This window comes from Macaca mulatta, chromosome 3, assembly GCF_049350105.2.
Source record: "Macaca mulatta isolate MMU2019108-1 chromosome 3, T2T-MMU8v2.0, whole genome shotgun sequence".
Lineage (NCBI taxonomy): Eukaryota > Metazoa > Chordata > Mammalia > Primates > Cercopithecidae > Macaca > Macaca mulatta.
In genome coordinates this window covers 90,158,206-90,181,046 of record NC_133408.1, presented here as the reverse complement: position 1 = coordinate 90,181,046, position 22,841 = coordinate 90,158,206, and the positions used below count along the sequence as shown (strand labels likewise).

The following is a 22,841-nucleotide window of genomic DNA, read 5'->3' as shown; positions in this document are numbered from 1 at the left end:
ACAGAAATTAGGCCGGGCGCGGTGGCTCAAGCCTGTAATCCCAGCACTTTGGGAGGCCGAGACGGGCGGATCACGAGGTCAGGAGTTCGAGACCATCCTGGCTAACACGGTGAAACCCCATCTCTACTAAAAAATACAAAAAACTAGCTGGGCGAGGTGGCGGGCGCCTGTAGTCCCAGCTACTCGGGAGGCTGAGAGGCAGGAGAATGGCGTAAAAACCCGGGAGGCAGAGCTTGCAGTGAGCTGAGATCCGGCCACTGCACTCCAGCCTGGGCGACACAGCGAGACTCCGTCTCAAAAAAAAAAAAAAGACAGAAATTATATAAGAATGCTTTCAATTTGGGAGCTTAATATTTTCTTTCCTTTTACTAAACACTTAAGTGGCTTCTTACTGAGTTTTTCAAAATGCTTTGCTGATTTGCTGACTCTGAGGAAACAAATTGAATGAGACACATTACCTAATGTTGCCTGGATCAGCAGAAAAGAAAGGGAAAGTCTGCTTAGGGTTCTGAGGACATCTGTCCAGAACCCCGACAGAGTGATGTTTGAATTTAGTGCCTCTCTTTGTAAACATATAACACGTGCAAAAAGTGTGAAAAAGGCCAAAGGAGGGGGAAAATATAATCTCATCAGTCAGAGAGAATCATTGGTAATATCTGATATATTTCATAGGTGCATTCCTATAAGAATTCGGTTTGGGTTTATTTTACAGAGTTCTGAACATACTATATGTGTGTGTATTCCATTTAGTATTCGATTTTTTTTTTTTTTGAGGCAGAGTCTTGCTCTGCCGCCCAGGCTGGAGTGCAGTGGCATGATCTCAGCTCACTGCAACCTCCACCTCCCGGGTTCATGCCATTTTCCTGCCTCAGCCTCCCGAGTAGCTGGGACTATAGGCGCCTACCACCACGCCTGGCTAATTTTTTGTATTTTTAGTAGAGACGGGGTTTCACCATATTAGCCAGGATGGTCTCGATCTCCTGATCTCGGGATCCGCCGCCTTGGCCTCCTAAAGTGCTGGGATTACGGGCATGAGCCACCCCACCAGGCCTAGTATTCGATTTTTAATTTAGTTATCATAACCCAGGCATTTTTAAGTCATTACAAATGCTTCATAAACATTTATTTTAGTGACTATACTGTGGCTATACTGTGATTTATCTAATTATTCTAATTAGTTATTTAGGTTGTTTTCTAATTGAGACTATTATAGATACCTTATGATAAAGTTTTTTAATAGGGATTTTTATTGAAAGATAATATACACTATTCAGTTGTGTGTACATGTATATACTATATAGCATTTTGAATTTTTCCTGAGCTAACACATGACTAAAACTACTGTGTACATCAATAAATTATCACTAAATGAACACAACCATGTTGTCACTACTCAAGTTAAGAAACAGAACTTTACCAAGTCCCCTAAATATGTCCTCTACCCTCTGCCTTCTAATCACTGCTTCTTCCCTCTTTCTTGAAGATAATCACTAACCTGACCTTTAAGGCCATAGATCAGTTTTTGCTTTGAATGTCTGTAGCTTGGTTAATCTCATTTAGATTTAGGGTTACAAGATCAAGAAGTATGGATGTTTTAAAGTAACTTATTTCATATAATCAAATTGCCTTCATAAATGCTGTGCCATTTTACCACCACATTGTTAAAAAGTATGAGAAAGACTTTGATTCCTGAGTGTGGAATTAGGAATTAGAAAGGAAGAGAAATTAGGGTCAAGTGTAAAGAGAAAAAGTTCTGGACAGTGAATGATAAAACCAAATAGGATCATATTGCCTTAGGGAAATCTCAGCCATCTGTTTCTAAATTCTATTTGAAAGAATAGAATTTGAAAGTCTAGGCTTTGAAAGTCCTCTTCTTTACCTGGACATTGCCAGTCATTGTGGCAGAAAGAAACGAGAACGTAGTGAGCCACATACTGGCTCTTCATGCACCGGCTCTGGACACAAGTGGCATATGAACTTCTGCCCACTTACATGTCACATTCATGACTAAAGAACAGATATGAGTTCAGTAGAGCCAGGAGTATATAATCCCACAGGGAGAGGTCCTACAGAAAAGGAAACTTGACTACTTGACAATCATACCATGCACCACACTTTGTTTAATATCCTTGTCCCATCCATAAGCAGATCAGATTATTTAGATTGCTCATCTTTTATTTTTATTATAAAAGTGCTCTCTGGTCTTGAGGGGCCTGCATCTCTGTATAGAACTATACCTTCTGTAATTATTGGTTGGGTGGTTTGCCTGGTGCTAAACTTTTTGAAGTGTGCACTTCTTTTCCAAGAAGAGGCCTGGAAACATCCTTGTTCATTGAGAGGATGGGGAAATGCTAACTTTAGTTTATAAGGTACTTTTGATGGAAAGAAATTCCTCCTTAGGAAGTAAGGATTTTTGTGTGATTTTTGTTTTGTTTTTGTTTTTTTGTTTGAGGCAATGTCTTGCTCTGTTACCCACGTTGGAGTCCAGTGGTATGATCATAGCTCACTATAACCTCAACTCCTGGGCTCAAGCGATCCTCCCACGCCACTCCTGAGTAGTTAGGACTATAGGCTTGTGCTGCCATGCACAGCTAATTTTTCTTTTTTGTACAAACAGGATCTTGCTGTATTGCCCAGCCTTGGAAATAAGCTTTTTTATAGCTAATTTACACATTCTGCTTACATGCTCCAGGAAAGCTTTCAGTAAATGATTTTCTAGCCTATGCATAATTATACTTACAGGACTGTGGAGGTTTTCTCCCTGGCACAGAAAGGTAACCGGCATGAGTTGTTCACCAAGAGGCTTGCTCCAGGTCATCAGGAACACTGCTTTCAATTGTAGCTAACATCCTGTTCTTCACCCTTTCCTAGTCAATTTGCTTCTTCTCTATTGCCATTCTTTGCTACAACAGCTGTTTTGTAGTATTGCTCTAAAACATTATGTTTTGCTCTCATTTCTCTTTCTCTTTATGTCTTCATGAAAACATAAATCAGTCAAGGTACTCTGTTGTTCAGTTAGAGAAATAGTTGCACAGTGGAGAGGGTAACACAGTTATATTTGGTCAGCTTGGATTTAACATGGTGTCTCTATTTTATTTCCCAAAGGTGTCTTCTCTTTAGGGATGGTGAGGTTGGAAAAAGGCTCCTGTAACCCTCCTCCAGGATGAACCACCTGCCAGAAGACATGGAGAACGCTCTCACCGGGAGCCAGAGCTCCCATGCTTCTCTGCGCAACATCCATTCCATCAACCCCACACAACTCATGGCCAGGATTGAGTCCTATGAAGGAAGGGAAAAGAAAGGCATATCTGATGTCAGGAGGACTTTCTGTTTGTTTGTCACCTTTGACCTCTTATTTGTAACGTTACTGTGGATAATAGAGTTAAATGTAAGTTGGTGGTTCTTTCATGACTTTTTAAGAAGTGTTTCCAGAGACAACAGGGTTTTTTTTGTTCATTTTTCTTATCATTTGTCTCATTTAGTAATTTCCATCTTTTTCCAAATGAAGCCATTGCTGTTCTTCTGCTGATTTGGACCTTTCTTGTACTTTAGTATTATTGTTTAAGGCAAATGTGGTCAGTTTAAAACTCATGTTGTCTGGGATTTTGAAATTTGAATTGCTAGTATTTTGCTCTGTAACAGGAGTTGACAAACTATAGGCTGCAAGACAAATTCAGTAGACCTGTTTTAATAAAGTTTTATTGGAACACAGCCAGGCCTATCTGTTTACATATTGTTTATGGCTGGCCTTTGCACTGAGTAGTTGCAGTTGAATAGTTGTGACAGAGACCCTCTGACCCACAAAGGCAAAAATATTTATTCTCTAGTCTTTTTCAGAAAAAGTTTACCCATCCTTCCTCCAGAAAATGTAGGATGCTTTTGGAATATGTTTTAGATGTTTCGTGTACTTTTCTAGTTCCCAGATTTAAGATTTGGCATATGTTTGTTCTTTACTTTCTTGCAAAGAGATTACTTATTTATGTTTCACCAGAAAAGTTGTCCTGGAGACATTCGGAGGTTTATGCAGTTATTCTGTATTACCAACCAATTGTCTAGACCAGTACTGTCCAATAGAAATATAATGCAAACTATTAAATATGTAATTTTAAATTCTCTAGTTACCGCATTAATAAAAATCAGAATAAACAGATGAAACTCATTTAATATTTTTTATTTAACCCAGTATATGTGTTTTCGTCCCAAAGCCTTGGCTCTGATTGTTTACATTCCTTACCGACAAATAGGTGAGCTCCTCCAGAAGGTTTTCCTCACAGGCAGAAAGTCTCTGCTTTCCTATTTTCAGCAGTTCATTTATTTCCAGGAAATGTTTGCTAAGACCTGGTTAGTACTAATTATTCCCTGTTGTTGTTTATTTTTAGGGGGTTACTCTTTGCTAGGCACAGTGCTAGATGCTTTATGAGAATTTGTTACAATACAGAAGTTGTGAAAAGATGCTGATTCCTGTTTGAAAATTATTTTAAATTTTGTCTTTTAACAGCAAGAAGGAACATCTTAACCTAATTTTTTATTAGTATTCTAATTCATAGCAGTAATTTCAATTCTAAACTCTAATTACTTAATAATTAGGGTCACTGAATCTCATTTAATTTCTTCATGAATCCTAACAGAGGACCTAAACTCATTATGAAAGCAGGCAGTTACATTAGAAAATAATGTTCATCCCATAATCACAGTGATGTGGAACATGAGTCCACTGTTAAGTTTCTGTTTACAGATTTTTCTTCTGTTAATTTTGCACTGTGGGAATGCCTAAGTTTTGTTTATAACCAGACAGGCCAGTGATATGACATAGTAATTTAGAGTTTCTTTTTACTATTTGTTCTATATATGCACATTAAAGAAAATATTTTAATGCATATTTTAAAGGAGTAATATGTTTTCAAAACTATAGCTATGTAATGAGAGATGAAAAGGAAATGCATCTCTTTTTTTTTTTTTTGAGATGGAGTCTTGCTGTGTCACCCAGGCTGGAGTGCAGTGGCATAATGTTGGCTCACTGCAACTGCTACCTCCCGGGTTCAAGCAGTTCTCTTGCCTCAGCCTCCAGAGTAGCTGGGACTGCAGGTGCACACCATCACGCTCTGCTAATTTTTTTGTATTTTCAGTAGAGACAGGGTTTCACTATGTTCTCCACACTGTTCTCTATCTCCTGACCTCATGATCCACCTGCCTCAGCCTCCCGAAGTGCTGAGATTATAGGCATGAGCCACCGTGTCCGACCAGAAATGCACCAGGAAACACAGCAGTAATTTTAAGGGGGCACACTTAAAAATCATTTTAACGTCAACAGCAAGTCCAGGCATTCATTGCTTTGGCTGCTTATATCACTATGTGCCATTAAATGAGGAAAGTCATGGGGCAGAACTGTGGTGGGGTTCATGGGATCACACTTCTCATTTCCCTCCTTTCGGTTTTCTCCAGGGAAATAGAAATGAAGTAGGCCGCCCCCCATTCTTGTTCGCAGACAGGTTATCTATTTACATCTGCATGCAACATGTTCTAAATGAAAAATCACCAGGCCTAGCAATTTAGAAATGTGTTTTTATCCTCACTTTTTCACCAACTACTAGTTTCCCCAGTTGTAAAATTAAAAGATTGGAAAAGGGTATACGATCTTTAAGCAAGAACATCATGACTTTTTTTAGTATGAGTGTTTTTCAGTGTCCACTTTCTAGTTCTACTAGTTTTGAATTGTCAATCTTGACCTGGCGTTTCGCTACACACAGTACCATTCATTTTGTTTTGTTGTCTCTCTGTAAAACTCTAATCATTCAAATCCATTATTATTATTTTTTGTGTCTTTACATTTACTGAGTGCCAGAGAACAGGTTTCTAAATCAGGTGTTGCAAGCTCTACCAAAAAAAACTACGTGAAATTTAGAGTTTAGCTGAATAAATATGGCACATAATCTTATGCTGCCTTGTGACGTAGTCTTAAAAGAAGAAAGAAAATGTCATAAAGAGTGCTTAGGCCTTTAGAATATGGGGAACCAGCTGTTCTCTGCAATTATAACAATAACCAAAGTACTTTGCCTCCATGTATGACTTCCACCTTAGCCACCTTCCCTCTGTGCTCCAGGGACCTGACTGGCACCATCCCAGCCTTGAGTGTAGGGCTCGGATGAGCCAGAGAAGCCTAACACCACCTTAGTTCATTTTCCTTCTAGAAGATCTTAGGGTTCCTGATCTCTTTTCAGTCAGTTAAAAGGATGGTTTTGATTCTATCCAAGGCCTCTTGGTCCACCTTTGAGTAGACTGATTTCCCAAGTTGGATCTGGAATTAATTATGGCTTGGGTTCCCTGAGGACTCTGTTCCCTCTGCAGACTCTCTCCTAGTCTCTGTAGACAGTATGAACAGGGATCAAAATAGTGACAGTCGAAAGGAATTTGGCTTTCTTTTTAGCTTTTGATGCTTGATTGAGATTATGGTTCAAAAAAAGCCTTTATCAGTGCTTAGTGACTTTTTTCTTGTTATTTTCTAACTGGTGTACTAGAAAATGTCATAACATTCCTAATTTGACTTAGAGCTTTCGTGACCAGGTCTTTGGCCTTAGGCAAGCTGTTTAATAAGTTCTCTGGGCCTTTTGATCAATTCAGCAAACTAATACTGGTCTTGCCTTCCTCATGGGTCCATGTGAAGATCAAATGGAAAGATGTATACAGCAGCCCCTTTGAAGATACAAAGGTCTGCACAATTACAGGTTGTGTAATTTATTAATAACTAAAATAGATTTGACCCAGAAAAAGGAAAAAAAATGCTGGTTACTGTTTTCTCACTATTGTTACATTTAAGTTTCAGGTACTTATTACCCTGCTAATTCTGATTCTATTACCTCATTCCTATTATGCTCTATAAACTGTGATGACCAAGTATAACAGAAATTCAGATGAGAGAGATCAGTGGCTTGGACTGTTTGAGGGAGTGAATGGAAGAGATGGACTGTGAATTGGATTTGGAAGGATAGGTGGCAGTTAAGATGGGAGGATGATCTGGGAAGGATGATCCTTCAGTGTGGAGCTTGGGGAGAGAGTTTGGAGATCAAGGTGCATGGAAGTACTGAAGCAGGAGTATGTGCTTATGTGTGGGGAGTGTGTGCTCAAGTGCTTGTATTTGGAGGGGACAGGGGCAGAGGCCGAGAAAATACTAACCTGACTAGAAAGTAAGGTGCCTATTGGAAATGAAATTGCATAGGTAGGCTGGTGCTAGATTATTCAAGTTATTAAAAGGTATATAGAAGGATTTATGTTTACTGCAATGAAGAGCTGTTACAGATTCTGGAGCAGAATGGACAATGTGATTTTGAGATTTTGCAGAAGTCAGTGACTCACAGTCTACATCACAGCCTCCTTGACCTGTCCAGTTGGATGTCTGACTTAACATGCTTCCCCCAACACGTACACACAGCTTCTTTCCCCCTTCTTCATCAGTAAGCAAACGCAGAGACTCAGACCAAAAGTGAAAACTCATTTTTGATTTGCTTGTTTGTTTTATATTTTTCATGCTTCATATCCAGTCTAAAAGTAAGTCCTGTCAAATCTGCCTCTAAAATACATTCAAAATGTGACCACTTCTCCTCTTTTCCACTGTTTCCAGCTTCAACCAAGCCACATTATCACTCATCCAAACTGCACTCCTGGCTGGTCACCTGCATCCGCTCACCATACAATCCATTCTTCTCACAGTAGCCAGGGTAACCTGGAAAAAACAAAAGTCACATCATGTCACTTTCTGTTACAACTCTTCACTGGCAGGCCAGGACATTTAGAGTAAAATCCAAATGTCGTACCTTGGCTTGCAGAGCCCCCAGAAGCCTCTCAGACTTCCTCCCCATCCTCTGTTCCTGGCTCATGGTAGATGAGCACACTTGCCTCCTCCTGTTCTCAGTCAGGAATAAGCTCCTTTCTATCTTGGGGCCCTTCTACTAGTCGTTTCTTCTATATGAAATGATTAATTTCTTTTATCTTTTTGTAGAATTCAACTTCTTATCTTGCTAGTATCAGTTTAAATGTCTTCATTGTTCTATCACACTGTCCTGCTTCTGTTGTCTGTGTAGCATTTATTTTCCTACTTGCCATCTCTCTCACCTTGCCTGAATATAATCTCCATGAAGACAGATATTATTTTGTTTACTGAAGTATTTCTTATATTTAGAACAGTGCCTGGTGCATAATAGATACTCAGCAACTATTTGGTGAATGGATAAAGATCATTGTGGCAGTGGTGTACAGGTGGGACAGATTGGCAGTAAGAACATGAATCAGAAGCTGTTGCAGGAATGTCATTGAAGGTGGTGGGAACAGGAAGGAAAGAACTAACCTGAGAGTCACTAAAGGAAGGAGTGTGAGAAGACTTGTTGATAGGCTGATTTTATCATCCCCAGTATGCAAAGATGACTCTAAAGTTTCCAGTGATGAAACCTAGAAGAGTAGTACCAGAACTGACTGGGAAGGGATTTTGCGTGAAACTAATGATGGTTTATTTAAGACATCTTGAGCTAGAGATAAAAATTTTGAAATGAGGATGTAGAGTGTAAGTTAGGGATAGAAATATAAATTTTAGATAATGTCTGTTTGAAGGCAACTCCAAATCAGAGTATTTTAAAGTATGCAGATACCAGTGAAAAGCTATGGGTTATTTATTGCAAAACTGTATTGGCAGCTTTGATTCCTGTTCTCCCAGGAATCAAGGGGAGGTCTCTAAGTGGTAGAGAGCCCCTGTTTGCTATAGGCTGCTTGGAATATTCATTCTTTTAATATTCTGGATATTGGCAAGTTTCCTTAGTCTGGAGAGACACAGTATTGAGACTAAATGGTTGGGTGTCTTTCGATCATTATTCCTCCTTCCTCCCAAGTTTTCAATTCTATTCATTTGTAAAGGTCTATAGCCAAGCAGGTCTACAGAGGATCCAAGCTAATTACAAAGAAATGTAGACCTCCTTAAGGGATTTTAGGGCACAGGATAGTATTTATGGTATGCTTTCATTTGCATAACAAATACAAATATGTGAAATGACATCTAAGCTAAGAATACCGTTCCCTATGGCAACTTTCATTCGAATTTGAACCTGGCAAAGGTGTTCCTTATTGTTTTCCCTCTTATCCAGGTCTCTGGTTAACTGTCCTTCCTTTGGTCCTTTTTCAGGCTCTCTGCATTTGTTTGCCAGGCCCATGCTCTGCATTGGAAATTTGAATTTACTTTTGCATGTCCTGCTCCCTCTGATCAGGCTAATTCAGGGACTCTGACAGTTACCCTGCTTGGGTGCTGCATTAGCTGCCGACACATGTCCCCTTACTTGATTTTTAAAAAGTATTAAGCTCCATAGTTTAATTTGTCAAATTTTGAACTCGATGATATAAGATTTATTTTGACAGTAGAATTGGGAGAGGACAGAAAGTTGTATCAGGTTTGAGTCTAGTACTGTCCTTATTTTGTTATCCATGTTAAAAATATATTTAAATTGATAAAAGTGCAGAATGTTTAAATGCCAGGAGAAATAAAAATGAGAAACCGCCACAGAGAATGTTTACACTTCTATCCTGTGTCATGCTAATGGCCATCATTGACGTTTGCCAGGAGGTCAGGGGAGCCATGGCCTTCCAAGACCTAAGACTGTGGAGAGTGATCAGAAAGTGAGGGAGTCCTGGATAAAGGTGAATTGCCTTTAAAAGTATACTTTTGTATGATTGAAGACTTTATCTTAGAAGGGAAAAAATAATTTTCTTAACATTTTAATTTTCCCAAATATGAACTACAGAAGCTATTATTTTTCACTATACAGTTACATCTGTTGAATGAATGAATTCAGAATTGAGGAATCAGAAAGTGCTATCCAGCCCTTTTCTATTAAAATGAGAGTTCTTTTCTTCCGTACTTTAACATTTCTGGGTTCTAAGAAGATAGGCAGGAAAGTTGGATAGGAAATCTTACCCTTGTTTTAATTCCACACATAAACCTCTCCTTGTTTTTGCTTCTTACTCTCCTTGCTAGGTGAATGGAGGCATTGAGAACACATTAGAGAAGGAGGTGATGCAGTATGACTACTATTCTTCGTATTTTGATATATTTGTAAGTATGATGTTTCATTTCAGATGTGGTAAAACTGACCCAAAAGGCAGATTTCCTCTAAATAGACTTCAAATTCCATGCCCTTTTTTCCTCTTTTGAACACTGACCATATTTTCCTTTTCTTTTAATTCCCCACCATTCAGTGCTCTCTCCCTCTAAATAAGGAATTGTCTGACCATCTCAAGGAAATAAAAGATTAATGACAGATAAGGGAGGGCAGCATAAGGAGCCGTTCCTATTTTCTTGTTGGAGAGCCTTTATTCTTTCAAATGACTGAAATAGAACCTATTGACATATCTAGTCACTGAAAGGAAAATTCACCTATTTATATAATAGGATGATAAAAATGCCATCTTTTTTTTTTCTTGCCTTGTTCTTTCTTTCATAAAGGGAGATTAATGTGAGACCTAATTTGCTATTACATTAAGTTCTAGAGCAGGGATTCCCAAATGCTGGTCTACAGACCAGTGCCAGTCCCTGGTAGTCTCCAGCTAAATCACAGTAATGAAGACAGTCTGGTAAGTTCTTCATAAAGCTATGTCATTTTTGTGTAGATTTTTTTAAAACATCTCTTTCTTTTCTTGCTTTCAGCTTTTGGCAGTTTTTCGATTTAAAGTGTTAATACTTGCATATGCTGTGTGCAGATTGCGCCACTGGTGGGCAATAGCGGTGAGTATGCCCTGCTTGAGTGGGTCATCGCCTCCAGTGCTGGTGGCCAGGTGCTGTTCTCTACAGGCCTGGGCTGGAGAAGATACAGTTCTAATGCAGGTGGAATCCCACTAGCTTTCCTGAGTCCCGTTTCCTCCATACTTAAGTAGGTTTAATACTCCAGGGCTTCTTTCCAGTGTTAATGAGTAACTAGATTTGTCTCTTGGTGCTGAGCCAAATGAGGAATCTAGAAGCCCAACAGTGATTATTGGCCAAGCACCAAGCCACCCTCTACTTTATTTTGCAAATAAGAGATGGGAGTAATACATCTGTCACAGAGATATTTGGAAAATGTCTTATTTGGTTGAAACTGCTTAGTGATTGTTTTTCATGATATGGTCTGTACTTATTTAGATAATTGCCTTAGCCCCTTCTTTCTTCCCCACAACCCCCCATCTTGGAGGGAAAAGCTCTCAATCTTTCTGTTGTTGCCTTGGGCTTCTCAAGGACAAGGACTTTTTTACTCCTCTGTTTCCTTGCATCTAGCACAGAGAGCTTTGGTATTCTTAATAAATATTTAGAGATTGATAGAATTGCTAGCAATTCTGCCTGACAGTTGTCTGAATATTTGCCTTTTGTACAGCTTTAGTGAGTCAATTCTGTGGGAAGAAAATGTGGAGCTCCTCAGACTAGAGAGAACTGCTCAGAAATAACCTGCAGTTCTGCCATTAGAAGGCGAGACCTCAGGTCTGGGTGGCCCAGGCTGCCCTCCTGAGTCCACTAGGGGGCGATATCTGTCTGGGCCATCTGTTCTGAGCATTCTCAGAATCACGGGGCAGTGGTCAGACCATTTGTTAATCCAGAAGCTCTCATTTCATGGATATAGGCTGACAGTCTTGGCCAGATTTGACTCCCTTTCCTGAATACTCTTTTGCTGATATAGTCATAGCTTTTGATGATTGTACCCTCCCATTTTTCTGCATTTTCTACAACAGATCCCTTTGGGATGTTATATTCCTAAGTCCCCATATGTATGCTGGTATTTGTCAGACCATCCCTCTCAATGTTTGTTTTAGAAAAGTGTTTGACATGTATATTCAGTGAGAGCTGTAAGACAGTATCTTCAATATCTGCTTTCAGATTATCTGAAGAATAAGTCTAATTTAGCAAATCATTTTATTGCTTCTGATTCTTGCTTTAAAAAACATTTGCAGAGAAGAGTCCAGAAGCTGGAAGGAGGAGAAGTCAGCTGGTATCTAAAGAGCACTTAGTGTGAGCCTGTAAAGTTAATTAGTGTCAGAATATGAAATGCTAAACTGCCTCCTCTCCCAAGCAGCTTACAATGTGTGTGTGTGTGTGTGTGTGTGTGTGTCTGCAACTTTGATAATACTTATTGAGCAAGATACTTGGTGTTCCCTGTCCTCCCTTCTGTCGATCAAGCTATTATTGGTATTCATTTTGGTCAGGTTTCACCATGCTAAAAATATTAGTTGACGGAGACAGTGACAAGGCTCAGGTATTACGGTATCTCTGGACTTCACAACCCCTGACGAAAGCCCTACCTATGCACTTTACCGGTCTGTTCATGTGCTTGAGAGGCTGTGGAATTGTACCTTCTGGTAGATAAATCTTAGTTACCTAGCACACCAGCCTGCTGACATGTGGGAGGAGAAACCACATGCAGTCATTTAGGGATCGTGTCACATATAGAAGCCCGTTTTACTGCAGTGTGGGTCTAGGGGATAGAGACTGAATGATATGGGAAGGAGCCAGGCTAGGCATAGGTTTTTCAGTCATTGCCTGCTCCTAGCTCAGATGGGTCTCTTGTGAAGAGGGAGGTACCTTCACAGTGTGAGATGCCTAATGTGAACAGTGCTGGATTATGTGTCTTGCAGTTGACAACGGCAGTGACCAGTGCCTTTTTACTAGCAAAAGTGATCCTTTCAAAGGTATGGCCTACCACTGTTTCTGTACAGTTACCATCTTCAGTGATGAAGCCTCGTTGTCCAGTGTGAGTTTGTGGTAACTGCATTTCCCTTTCCTGGTCCTATCTTTTCTTCCAGCTTTTCTCTCAAGGGGCTTTTGGCTATGTGCTGCCCATCATTTCATTCATCCTTGCCTGGATTGAGACATGGTTCCTGGATTTCAAAGTGTTACCTCAAGAAGCAGAAGAAGAAAACAGTAAGTTCCTCTCAGAGTCAGCCTCCTGAGACGGACTGGGTACCAAGCTGGGAGGAAGAGATATGGTGTCTTGGTGTGAATCGGGCTGCAAATGGGTAGAGTTAGGAAGTGGTGGGGTCTCCATTCTTTAGTGGCTACAGCAGAAATCGAGAGAAAGGTTGGGTGGATGAAAGGGTAAATAATAGAAAGCAGCTCCTCTCTCCCGCTATTGAGCCAGGCTTTCCCTGGAAGAAAATGTGAACACTGGTGTAAAGAGCATTCAAGCAATAACAAAAAATAGCCTGCACTTCTTTCTCCCCAGACAGCTTGTTCTTTTCTCCCTGTTAGCAATAGGCAGGACACAAAGCATTTTTTTGCATATGAACAGAACTGTGCTGTTTAGGGGCAGAGAAAATAAAACCAATTTTAAGTGAGTAGAAGCAACTATTCTAAATACAAGCCAGTGATTCTCCAAAGTCTCCCATTGTGATCCATACAGCAGTTGGTGGCTTCAGATGGGCCACAGTTAGAACAGTTAAATGCCTAGGGCTGAGGACCATTGGTGGGTTTAGGATGAAGATTATTCACAGGAGGATGACAGCAATCCAGAACGAAGCTCAGCCTTTCAGCGTCCTCTGAGTAGCTGAGTCATAGCTAACAGGGTGTACTCATGAGTCCTGCCAAAGCTGCTATAATCTCATCATGGCTTTGAGTATCCCAGAATATTCACTAGGAAGGCCAAATGATTGATTAAGCTTTATGATCAATTACCAAGCTGGAACTCTTCTCCACATAATGTCCTTAATGGAAGCCCACCTGCCCCACCCACCCATCTTAAGGATGAAACAATCAAAGCTCGTTCCAGACACCCATGCAGTTTCAAGACATGCTGTTTTTACGCCTCTGCCAGTCATCTGGCTCAATTTGCCTTGCCTCATAGGAAAAAAAAGTATCTTATAGAAAGGTAAGCATGATTATAACTTCAAAAAGCAGCAGGATGCAAAATAATCTTGCAAGTGATTTTACTTTGGAAAATCTCATTTACATAGAAGAAATATGTAAGAAAAGAATTACAATTCAAGAGTAGATTTTTAAAACCCATTAATCAGACTGAGGTGTACCTTCTATCCTGTGCCCTCTATTCCTTTGTGAAAGTGTATTGTGGAGAGGTTATGAGTAAAGCTAATTAAAGTCTTTTTTAATTGTATATAAATACGAAACTGAACTTTATTGAAAACCTATCAACTATAACTATGACTGAGGCTTGAATGGTTATGGGATTAAACCACACTCAAAGTGGCTAATAAAGCAGAACACACAATTAATGAAAATTTTTAAAATAGCACTTATTTTCATTGTCAGTAGCATGTATGACACACATACCTGGCATCTACTATTTGGCCTGGTGCTTCCTCCTACTCTATCCTAAGGTTAACTCAGCTTTCAGTCAAAAGAACTTAAGTGTTGATGGCCTTGCATGTGTTAGTGTTCCTCAGCTGTCCACGTCCTGCTTTCTTACCTTTTCTTTGTTTTTTTAAGACATCTTTTTTCTTTTGAAACCTTCCTGTTGCATAAATATTTCCTCGTTTGTCATCTTAATTGTTCTTTATATATTTATAAAAGGCCATCCCTGTATTGCACTTTACATCTGGCATCTCTCTAACGAGACATAGCCAGCAGACCATTTGTAGGAGCTGACTGTCTTTTTTATTTTACTTTGCATTTTGGTTTTGAAATTGTGCTTTTTTTGTAGGAAGGCAGGTATTCACAAGGGAAAGATGTAAATACTCAGTTATTTATTCTGAGACAGGGTCTCACTTTGTGAAGTGCAGTGGCACAATCATGGCTCACTGCAGCCTCGACTTACGGGGCTCAAGCAATCCTCCCACCTCAGCCTCCCCAGTAGCTGGGACTACAGGCATGCGCTACCACACTGGGCTAATTTTTAAATGTTTTGTAGAGACAGGGTCTTGCTATGTTGCCCAGGCTGGTCTCAAACTCCTGGGCTCAAGCGATCCTCCATTCTTGGCCTCCCAGAATGCTGTAATGACAGGTGTGAGGCACCATGCTCAGCCCCATGAGGCACTTATTTAAACTGCTTAGTTATCTGTCCTTACAGTATTGTTTGTCGTTTGTTAATGAAACTTATTGTTTGGTTGAAAAATTTTTAAAGTACCTCTTTTTCTAAAGGTATTTCATTGTAATAATAATACCATTTTATTTTACTTAATCTTGCCAAAAAGCTACCAGAAAGGTGACCTCATTCCCAACATCTGAATTTCTTCTCTTCCAGGACTCCTGATAGTTCAGGATGCTTCAGAGAGGGCAGCACTTATACCTGGTGGTCTTTCTGATGGTCAGTTTTATTCCCCTCCTGAATCTGAAGCAGGTAAAAAACTTCATTATTATTTGTGCTTGTTTCTCTCATTCAAAAGCTCTGCTCTTCCTCCCTCTCCCTAACCCCTCTATTTCTCAATATACTTAGCTAACATTTAACATGCCAGGCATTAGGGATATGAAAATAGGTGAGACACAGTCTCACATGAGACCAGTGGTAAGACACAGAATTGTAAAAATAAATGTCATGGAGGAGTGATTAGACATCGTGGTTTGTGATATGTATCTTAGAAGACACACAGACAAGGGGAAGGGTCTCAGTGCTCTCATTATTCCAGTTCATCACCAAACCAACCTCCCTCTTGGACTCCCATGTCTGAGAATGGCAGCACTGTCCACCCAGTTGCCCAGATCAAACACCAGAGCCTCACTGTTGGCTCCACCCCGTTCTTATGGCTCACCTCTCATAATTCACAAAACTGTTTCCATCCTCTCTCCCTCATTTCTACCTCCATTTTCTCGTTCAAATCCTGCCACTTCTTATCAGCTCCAGCCTCATTTCAGCATTACTTTCTGCAGTTTCTGCAACAGCCTTTGTCTCCCTGCCTCTGGTTTTGTCTTTGCTAACCAGCAACCAGAGTGCTCTGTTAAAAATAATAATTACACTCAACAACAAAAATAAACAACCTGATTAAAAAAATATGCAAAGGTTTTGATAGACATTTCTCCAAAGAAGATATACAAATGGCCAATAAGCACATAAAAGATACTTAACATCACTAATCATTAGGAAAATGCAAATCAGAACCACAGCAAGATACCGCTTCATACACATTAGGATGACTATTACAGAAAGCAAAACCAAACAAAAAGGCAGAAAATAAATATTCGTGAGGATATGAAGAAATTGGACCCCTTGTGCATTATGGGTGAGAATGTAAAATGACATAGCCCCAGTAGAAAACAGTATGGTGTTTCCGTAAAAGATTAAACATAGAGTTACCATATGATTCAACAGTTCTACCCCTGGGTATGTACCCAAAGGAAATGAAAGCAGAGACTACAGCAGATATGTGTATACCCATGCTCATAGCAGCATTATTCACAGTAGCTAAATGGTGGAAACAACTCAGACAGCTGTCAGCAGATGAATGGATAAACAACATGTATGTATGTCCAATGGAATATTATTCTGCATTAAAAAGTAATGGAAAGTTGGGCACAGTGGCTCATGCCTATAATCCCAGCACTTTGGGAGACCGAGCTAGGAGGATTGCTTGAGCCCAGGAGCTCAAGACCAACCTGGGCAACATAGTGAGACCTTGTCTCTACTAAAAAAGAAAAAAAAGAATAGAATTCTGACACATGCTATAACATGTATGAACTCTGAACACACTATGCTAAGTAAAATAAGCCAGACACAAAAGGGCTGTCATATGATTTCACTAGATGAGATACCTAGAGAAGTCAGATTCTCAGAATGGGATTGCCATTCTGAAGGTGGATGTTGGTGATGGCTGCACAACAGCGTAGATGAACTTAATGCACTGGACAGCACGCTTAAAAATGGTTAAAGTGGTAAATTTTATGTTAAATATATTTTTCTTTGGTAAACACTATTTTTAAAACTGCTAACACTTTTTTAAGTTGTCAGGTGCTGTTCTAAGCTTTATTAATATTCACTCATTTATTCCTCCCTTGTCTGCTTATCTTCTGAGATACAGATCACAAACCATAGTGTCTAATCCATTACATTCATTTTTACAACTCTGTGTCTTACCACTGTTCTCTTGTAAGATTGTGTCTAACCTATTTTCATATTTTTAATGCCTAGCATATTAGATGTTTGCTAAGTGGCTCCACTCTGTGATGTAAAACTCATATTATCCCTAATGTAGAGATGAGCAAATGAGGCACAGAGAATTGAAGAAATTTGCCCAACATCACACTAATAATAAGTGGTGTAGCTGGGATTTAATCTGGGGTCCAGTCCTAGAGTTCATGCTTATAACTGCTAGAGCATATTAGCCTCTTGGTGTTTATGAAAATATAGACTTGGTCATGCTAGTCCTCTGCTCAAAAGCCCTTCAGTAGCATAAAGGATCAAGAAATCAGTAGATCTTAGCCTGGCTGGAAGTGCCCCTGGGGGCACTGTCACCAGTTGTCTAGTTTCTCACCTTGCGACTGCCTTCTCGTGTGCTGTTCATAGCTCTTGTGAAAATGCTGTGCTCCAGAGCCCTCCAGCCATTGTCCACCTTGCTGTTTCCATTCTGAACATGATCTCCTCTGCAATCTTAGTGTCTGCTCACATGTTCCCAGGTTCTTCCCAGCCATGCCTACCCTTCCTGTCTCTCCCAGCAGTCTTAGAACATCCTCGGCATGTTCTTTGGAACCTCTTCCACAGCCCTGTCATCCTGTGTTGTCTGCACTGCCTTCAGCGCTGACCTGGTCTGTTTCTACTGCTGGGTTGTAAACTCAATTTAGGGACTACATTATTTTATCCCCTACATTAGGCCTAGTTAATATTTTCTCACACACACACACACACACACACACACACACACACACACACAGAGTGATAAAACAGATTCCAGACAGACAGAGCCGTGAATGATTGAAGGTGCAGCAGTGTGAAATATCAGTGTGCTGGAGGAATTCCAAGTAACTTGAGATTCCGGACTATTGGTGTTGGATCTGAAAGCAGCGTACCACACAGAAACATGGAGCCAGATGAGACACAGATATGGATTAGTAGAAAATCTGTTTCTATAACAGTAAGAACTAGAATTAAGTATTAAATTCTTTTTTTTTTTTTTTTTTTTTTTTTTGAGACGGAGTCTCGCTCTGTCGCCCAGGCTGGAGTGCAGTGGCGCGATCTCGGCTCACTGCAAGCTCCGCCTCCCGGGTTCACGCCATTCTCCTGCCTCAGCCTCCCGAGTAACTGGGACTACAGGCGCCCACAACCGCGCCCGGCTAATTTTTTGTATTTTTAGTAGAGACGGGGTTTCACCGTGGTCTCGATCTCCTGACCTTGTGATCCGCCCGCCTCGGCCTCCCAAAGTGCTGGGATTACAGGCGTGAGCCACCGCGCCCGGCCAAGTATTAAATTCTTTATTACCTCATAAGGATTATTTCATTGAGAAGTTTTGTGTCATAGGACTTTACTCTTTGAAAAAAGGAAATTCATATTAGAGTTCATGCATCTCTACTTCTTTTTCTAAGACTAATACAGGTTCCCAGTACTAATGTATTTTCTTAACTAGAGTTCAGAACATAGAACAGTAGTGACATGAGGAACACCACCTCAAGCAAGCCTCATCAAGCTTTCTAGTTCTGGGATCCATCCGCATTTCACCTTTATCATTTACCACCACCTAGTGGTATCCTGGAGCATTACCCTTTCCTTGAGTTAGGAAGGTAAACAGGAACAAAATATTTTCTTGGTGTTCCACTGTGTAGCTGCTTTGGTTGACAAAAGACAGGTTACTAATGGGCAGAGAAGGAGGGGTCAGAGTGGACTACCTTATTTTATTTGCATTGTCTGAATGTTCAATTTAGGAAAGAATTAAAAATGAAAACTCTTACTGGAATTAATATGCCTAGGAAAAAAAAAAGACTACTCTAGAGCAAAGCTTTTCCATTATGCCAATAGCTAAAAATTCAAGCCTTTCGGTAGCTGATGTTCTAAGCTGCTGTTGCCCTGCTACAGTGCTGACTTCCCTGGTACACATGAGGGCGTCTGAAAAAGGCCTGACGTGCCTTTTTGTTGTCTTTTTTTTTTCTCCACCACCTAATACAGTATCTGGCTTATATTAGACTTATAACTGTTGAAGAAAGGGATGAAAAGAAAAGGGAAAGAAATAGGAGGCACCATAAACAAAAATGTTAGCAGTTTTCCTTGTGAAGGAACAGCCTGAATTTTAGTGTCACAGTTTATTAGATACACTTGTAAAGGATATAAAAATAGTTTGTTTGCAGGCTTGCTTATTGATCAGACCACATCCTGCATCCCTGTGTATTAAGTGGAAAGACCGAGGAAGCATGATCCTCTATCAGATGACTGGGTTGAAATTATGCGTGGTCAGAGAGCTTAAATGAACCAGTTGTGAAGCTGAAGAAAGGGTAATTCTTCACCTCCTAGACCATGGAAAGACTAACTTAAAATGAGGAATTGCTCAATTGCATCATATAGCCTGTCCTGTGCAAGTCTAGATAAGGCATTCATTACAGTTCTAAGTTGCCACCTCCCCAGAGTAGCCATGCATCCTGGATTGCCTGCAGCAGCCCTGCCTTCTTCTGGTTGCCGCATGTAGTTATTATTAGAAACCCTGTATCTCTCAGCAGTGTTCTTGTTTAGATGATGATTTCTATGATCACCCTATGTGTAGTGAATAGATTTGAAACACAGTTTTTTCCACCTTTTAATTAAAATTTTGAAAATTACTGAAAAATCATTACCAGGGATACTGAATAATATTCACTTTTTTAAAAAGCTTGATTGAGGTGTAATTTGCATATAATAAAATTCATCCATTGTAAATGTATAATTGCATGATTTTTAGTAAAGTTATACATTTTTAACCAATATTACAATGTAATTTTGGAAAGGTTTCATCACTTGAAAAACTTCTTCCATACTTATTTGCAGTTAATCCCCACTTCTACCTCTGATCCTAAGTAACCACTCATCTTCTTTGTATCTTGACAAATTTACCTTTCCTGGGCATTTAATGTAAATGTAGTGATATGATACATGGTTTTGTTGCATCCAGCCTCTTTTGCTTAGCATAAGGTTTGAGGACCAACCATGTTGTAGCATATATCAGTGTTTTGCTCCTTTTTATGGCTGGATATTATTCCATTTTATGGATATACAACATTTTGTCTATATCCACAAGTTGATGGACATTTAGATTGTTTCCACCTTTTGGTTATCATAAGTAATCCAGCTATGAACATTCACATACATGTCTCTGTGTGGATATTTGTTTTTATTATTCTTTTTTTTTTTTTTTTTTTTTTTTTTTTTTGAGACGGAGTCTCTCGCTCTGTAGCCCAGGCTGGAGTGCAGTGGCCGGATCTCAGCTCACTGCAAGCTCCGCCTCCCGGGTTCACGCGATTCTCCGGCCTCAGCCTCCCGAGTAGCTGGGACTACAGGCGCCCGCCACCTCGCCTGGCTAATTTTTTTTTGTATTTCTTAGTAGAGACGGAGTTTCACCGTTCTTGAACAGATTTCTAAGAGAAGATTTGCTGTGTCATATGGCAAGTTTAACTTTTTTTAAAATTGTGAAACTGTTCTTGATCTTGGCTGTTTTATTTTACATTCCCTCCAACAATGTACAGTAGTCCCTTCTTATCCACAGTTTCACTTACCTGAGGTCAACTGAGGTCTGAAAATATTAAATGGAAAATTCCAGAAATAAACAGTCCGTGAGTTTTTAATTGTGTGCCGTTCTGAGTAGCATGATGAAATCCCACACTCTCCTGCTTCATCCTGCCTGGAATGTGAACCATCCCTCTGTCCAGATCCATACTGTGTGCACTGCCCACCTGGTAGTCACTTAGGAGCCATTCAGGTTATCAGATCGACCATCCCAGTATCACAGTGCTTGTGTTCAAGTAATCCTTATTTCACTTAACAATGGCAAAGTAGTACTTCTGGCAATTCATATATGCCAAAGAGAAACCATAAAGTGCCTCCTTTAACTGAAAAAGTGACAGTTCTCACCTTAATAAGAAAAGAAAAAAAAAATCACATGCTGAACTTTGTCACGTTTGTCATACAGTAAACTTTTTCATAGTTATGTATGTATAAGAAAAAACAATATTGATAGGATACAGTACTGTCTGCGATTTCCGGCATCCAGGGATAAGGGGGATTACTGTATATGCATTTCCGTTTCTCCATATATTCACCAATGCTTAGTATTGGGTCTTTTTCATTATAGCTAGGCTAGCAGGTTTAAGATGGTATCTCATTGTGGTTTTAATTTCTATGTCTGTAGTGATACTATTTTTCATGTTTCTATTATATGTAATTCATAAGTCTTATTTAGAGAAAAATCTATCTCATGTCTTTTGCCATATCTTTAATTGTGTTGTCTTTTTATTATTGAGTTGTAAGAATTTTTTATACATTCTAGATAGAAGTGCTTTCATATATGATTTGCAAATCTTTTTCCTAGTCTATTGTTTGTCTTTTCATTGCTTCACAGAATCTTTTGAAGCACAAGTTTTAAATTTCGATTAAGTGTAGTTTATGAATTTGTTCTCTTATGGATAATGTATTTGTTGTGGTCATATCTAAAAAACTCTTTACCTTAACTCTATGACATGAAAATTTTCTCCTACATTTTCTTCTAAAAGGTTTTATAGTTTTACATCTTTCAATTAAGATTACAATACATTTGAATTAATTTTTAAATATGGAGGAGGTAAGGGATTATCATTCTCTTGCTTTTGGATATTCAGTTGAACAGCACCAGTTCTTGAAATGACAGCCTTTCCCCATTGAACTGATTTGACACATTTGCTAAAATCAGTTTACTATAAACTGATTTTGTGCCAAACCAATTTTTATTTTTTTAATTCTGCTTTCTTAAGGTGAATACTTATATGATTGATTTGATACTTTTTTTTCTTTTCTTATATAGCCATTTAAAGCCATAAATTTTCCTCTAGGAATTGCTTTAGTGACATCACATGAATTTTGATATGTTGTGTTTTCATTTGAATGCATTCCCTGGCTTTCAGCAGGTTGACATGGATGTATCTGCATGTGGATCTCTTTGTATATATCCTAATCTGTGTTTATTCTCCTTATAAAATATGTGGATTAATATTTCTCAGCCAGTTTGAGAAATTTGAACCATTAAGTCTTCAAACTTTTTCTGACTTTTTCCTCCTTCTGGGATTCCCATTACATGGTTGATTGATATGCTTGATGTCTCTGAGCGCTTCAACCTTTCTTCAGTCTTTTTCTCTCACTCAGAGATAGTTTGTTTTGACTGTCATTTTTTCCTGGGAATGGTTACACTTTCTTGATTCTTTGCCTATCTTGTATTTTTTGATGAAAAGTATTTTGCTGAAAATAAAGTAACTCTAGGTTCTGACTTTTTTCCTAAAAGGTTACTGTTATTGCTCTTTATTAGTTTAGTAAATTGTCTGTGCTAAATCTGTGAAATCTGTACACCCTGGGATGTGTGGCTACTTCTTGTTTTATTGTCCATTAATTAATTCTTGCCTGTATTTTTAAGCCTAGCTTCCTAGGAGTTACCCGTGTCTAGAGCTTACTGATTAGGCAGAGCCTAGCTTGTGATTACACAGAGGATTGCACTGAAACACCTGGATTAAGGCTTCCATCCTCTGCCAGGTAGAAATGTACATGGGTTGGATAGCACCTTCAGAGTTCAGGCCATTTTCAAGTCCTCCCCAGCTTTTACTTTCTGCTAAGTCCTTTCCTGCTCTGTCTGCATATGCTTAGAGCTCAGGCTAATTGGCTGGCTTGTGCTCTCTTGGGTCTCCTCTGTGCAGGGAGACAACCCCAGCTGGGCATACACTTGTCCCAGTGGTGACCACAACTCAGGCTCCCAGGGTAGTTGGCCCTTTC

At 39.5% G+C, this 22,841-nt stretch overlaps 1 protein-coding gene and 1 long non-coding RNA gene across 5 annotated transcripts in view; one reads left to right on the top strand and one right to left on the bottom strand.

Moving 5' to 3' along the window:
* Nucleotides 1-22,841, top strand: part of STARD3NL (STARD3 N-terminal like) — a 53,449-nt gene that overhangs the window by 26,681 nt on the left and 3,927 nt on the right. For all 4 annotated transcript variants that reach the window (XM_028844925.2, XM_028844923.2, XM_028844924.2 and 1 more), the window contains 6 exon segments: nt 3,106-3,388; nt 10,010-10,087; nt 10,679-10,756; nt 12,631-12,684; nt 12,799-12,916; nt 15,189-15,284. In XM_028844925.2, the coding sequence (XP_028700758.1) occupies nt 3,164-3,388; nt 10,010-10,087; nt 10,679-10,756; nt 12,631-12,684; nt 12,799-12,916; nt 15,189-15,284 (649 nt within the window). In that variant the 5' untranslated portion in view covers nt 3,106-3,163.
* LOC144339868 (uncharacterized) lies at nt 7,489-17,569 on the bottom strand. The gene is made up of 2 exons (XR_013415397.1): nt 17,410-17,569; nt 7,489-7,717 (listed from the first exon to the last, which is right to left on the bottom strand). It is a non-coding gene; the product is annotated as an uncharacterized LOC144339868 (long non-coding RNA).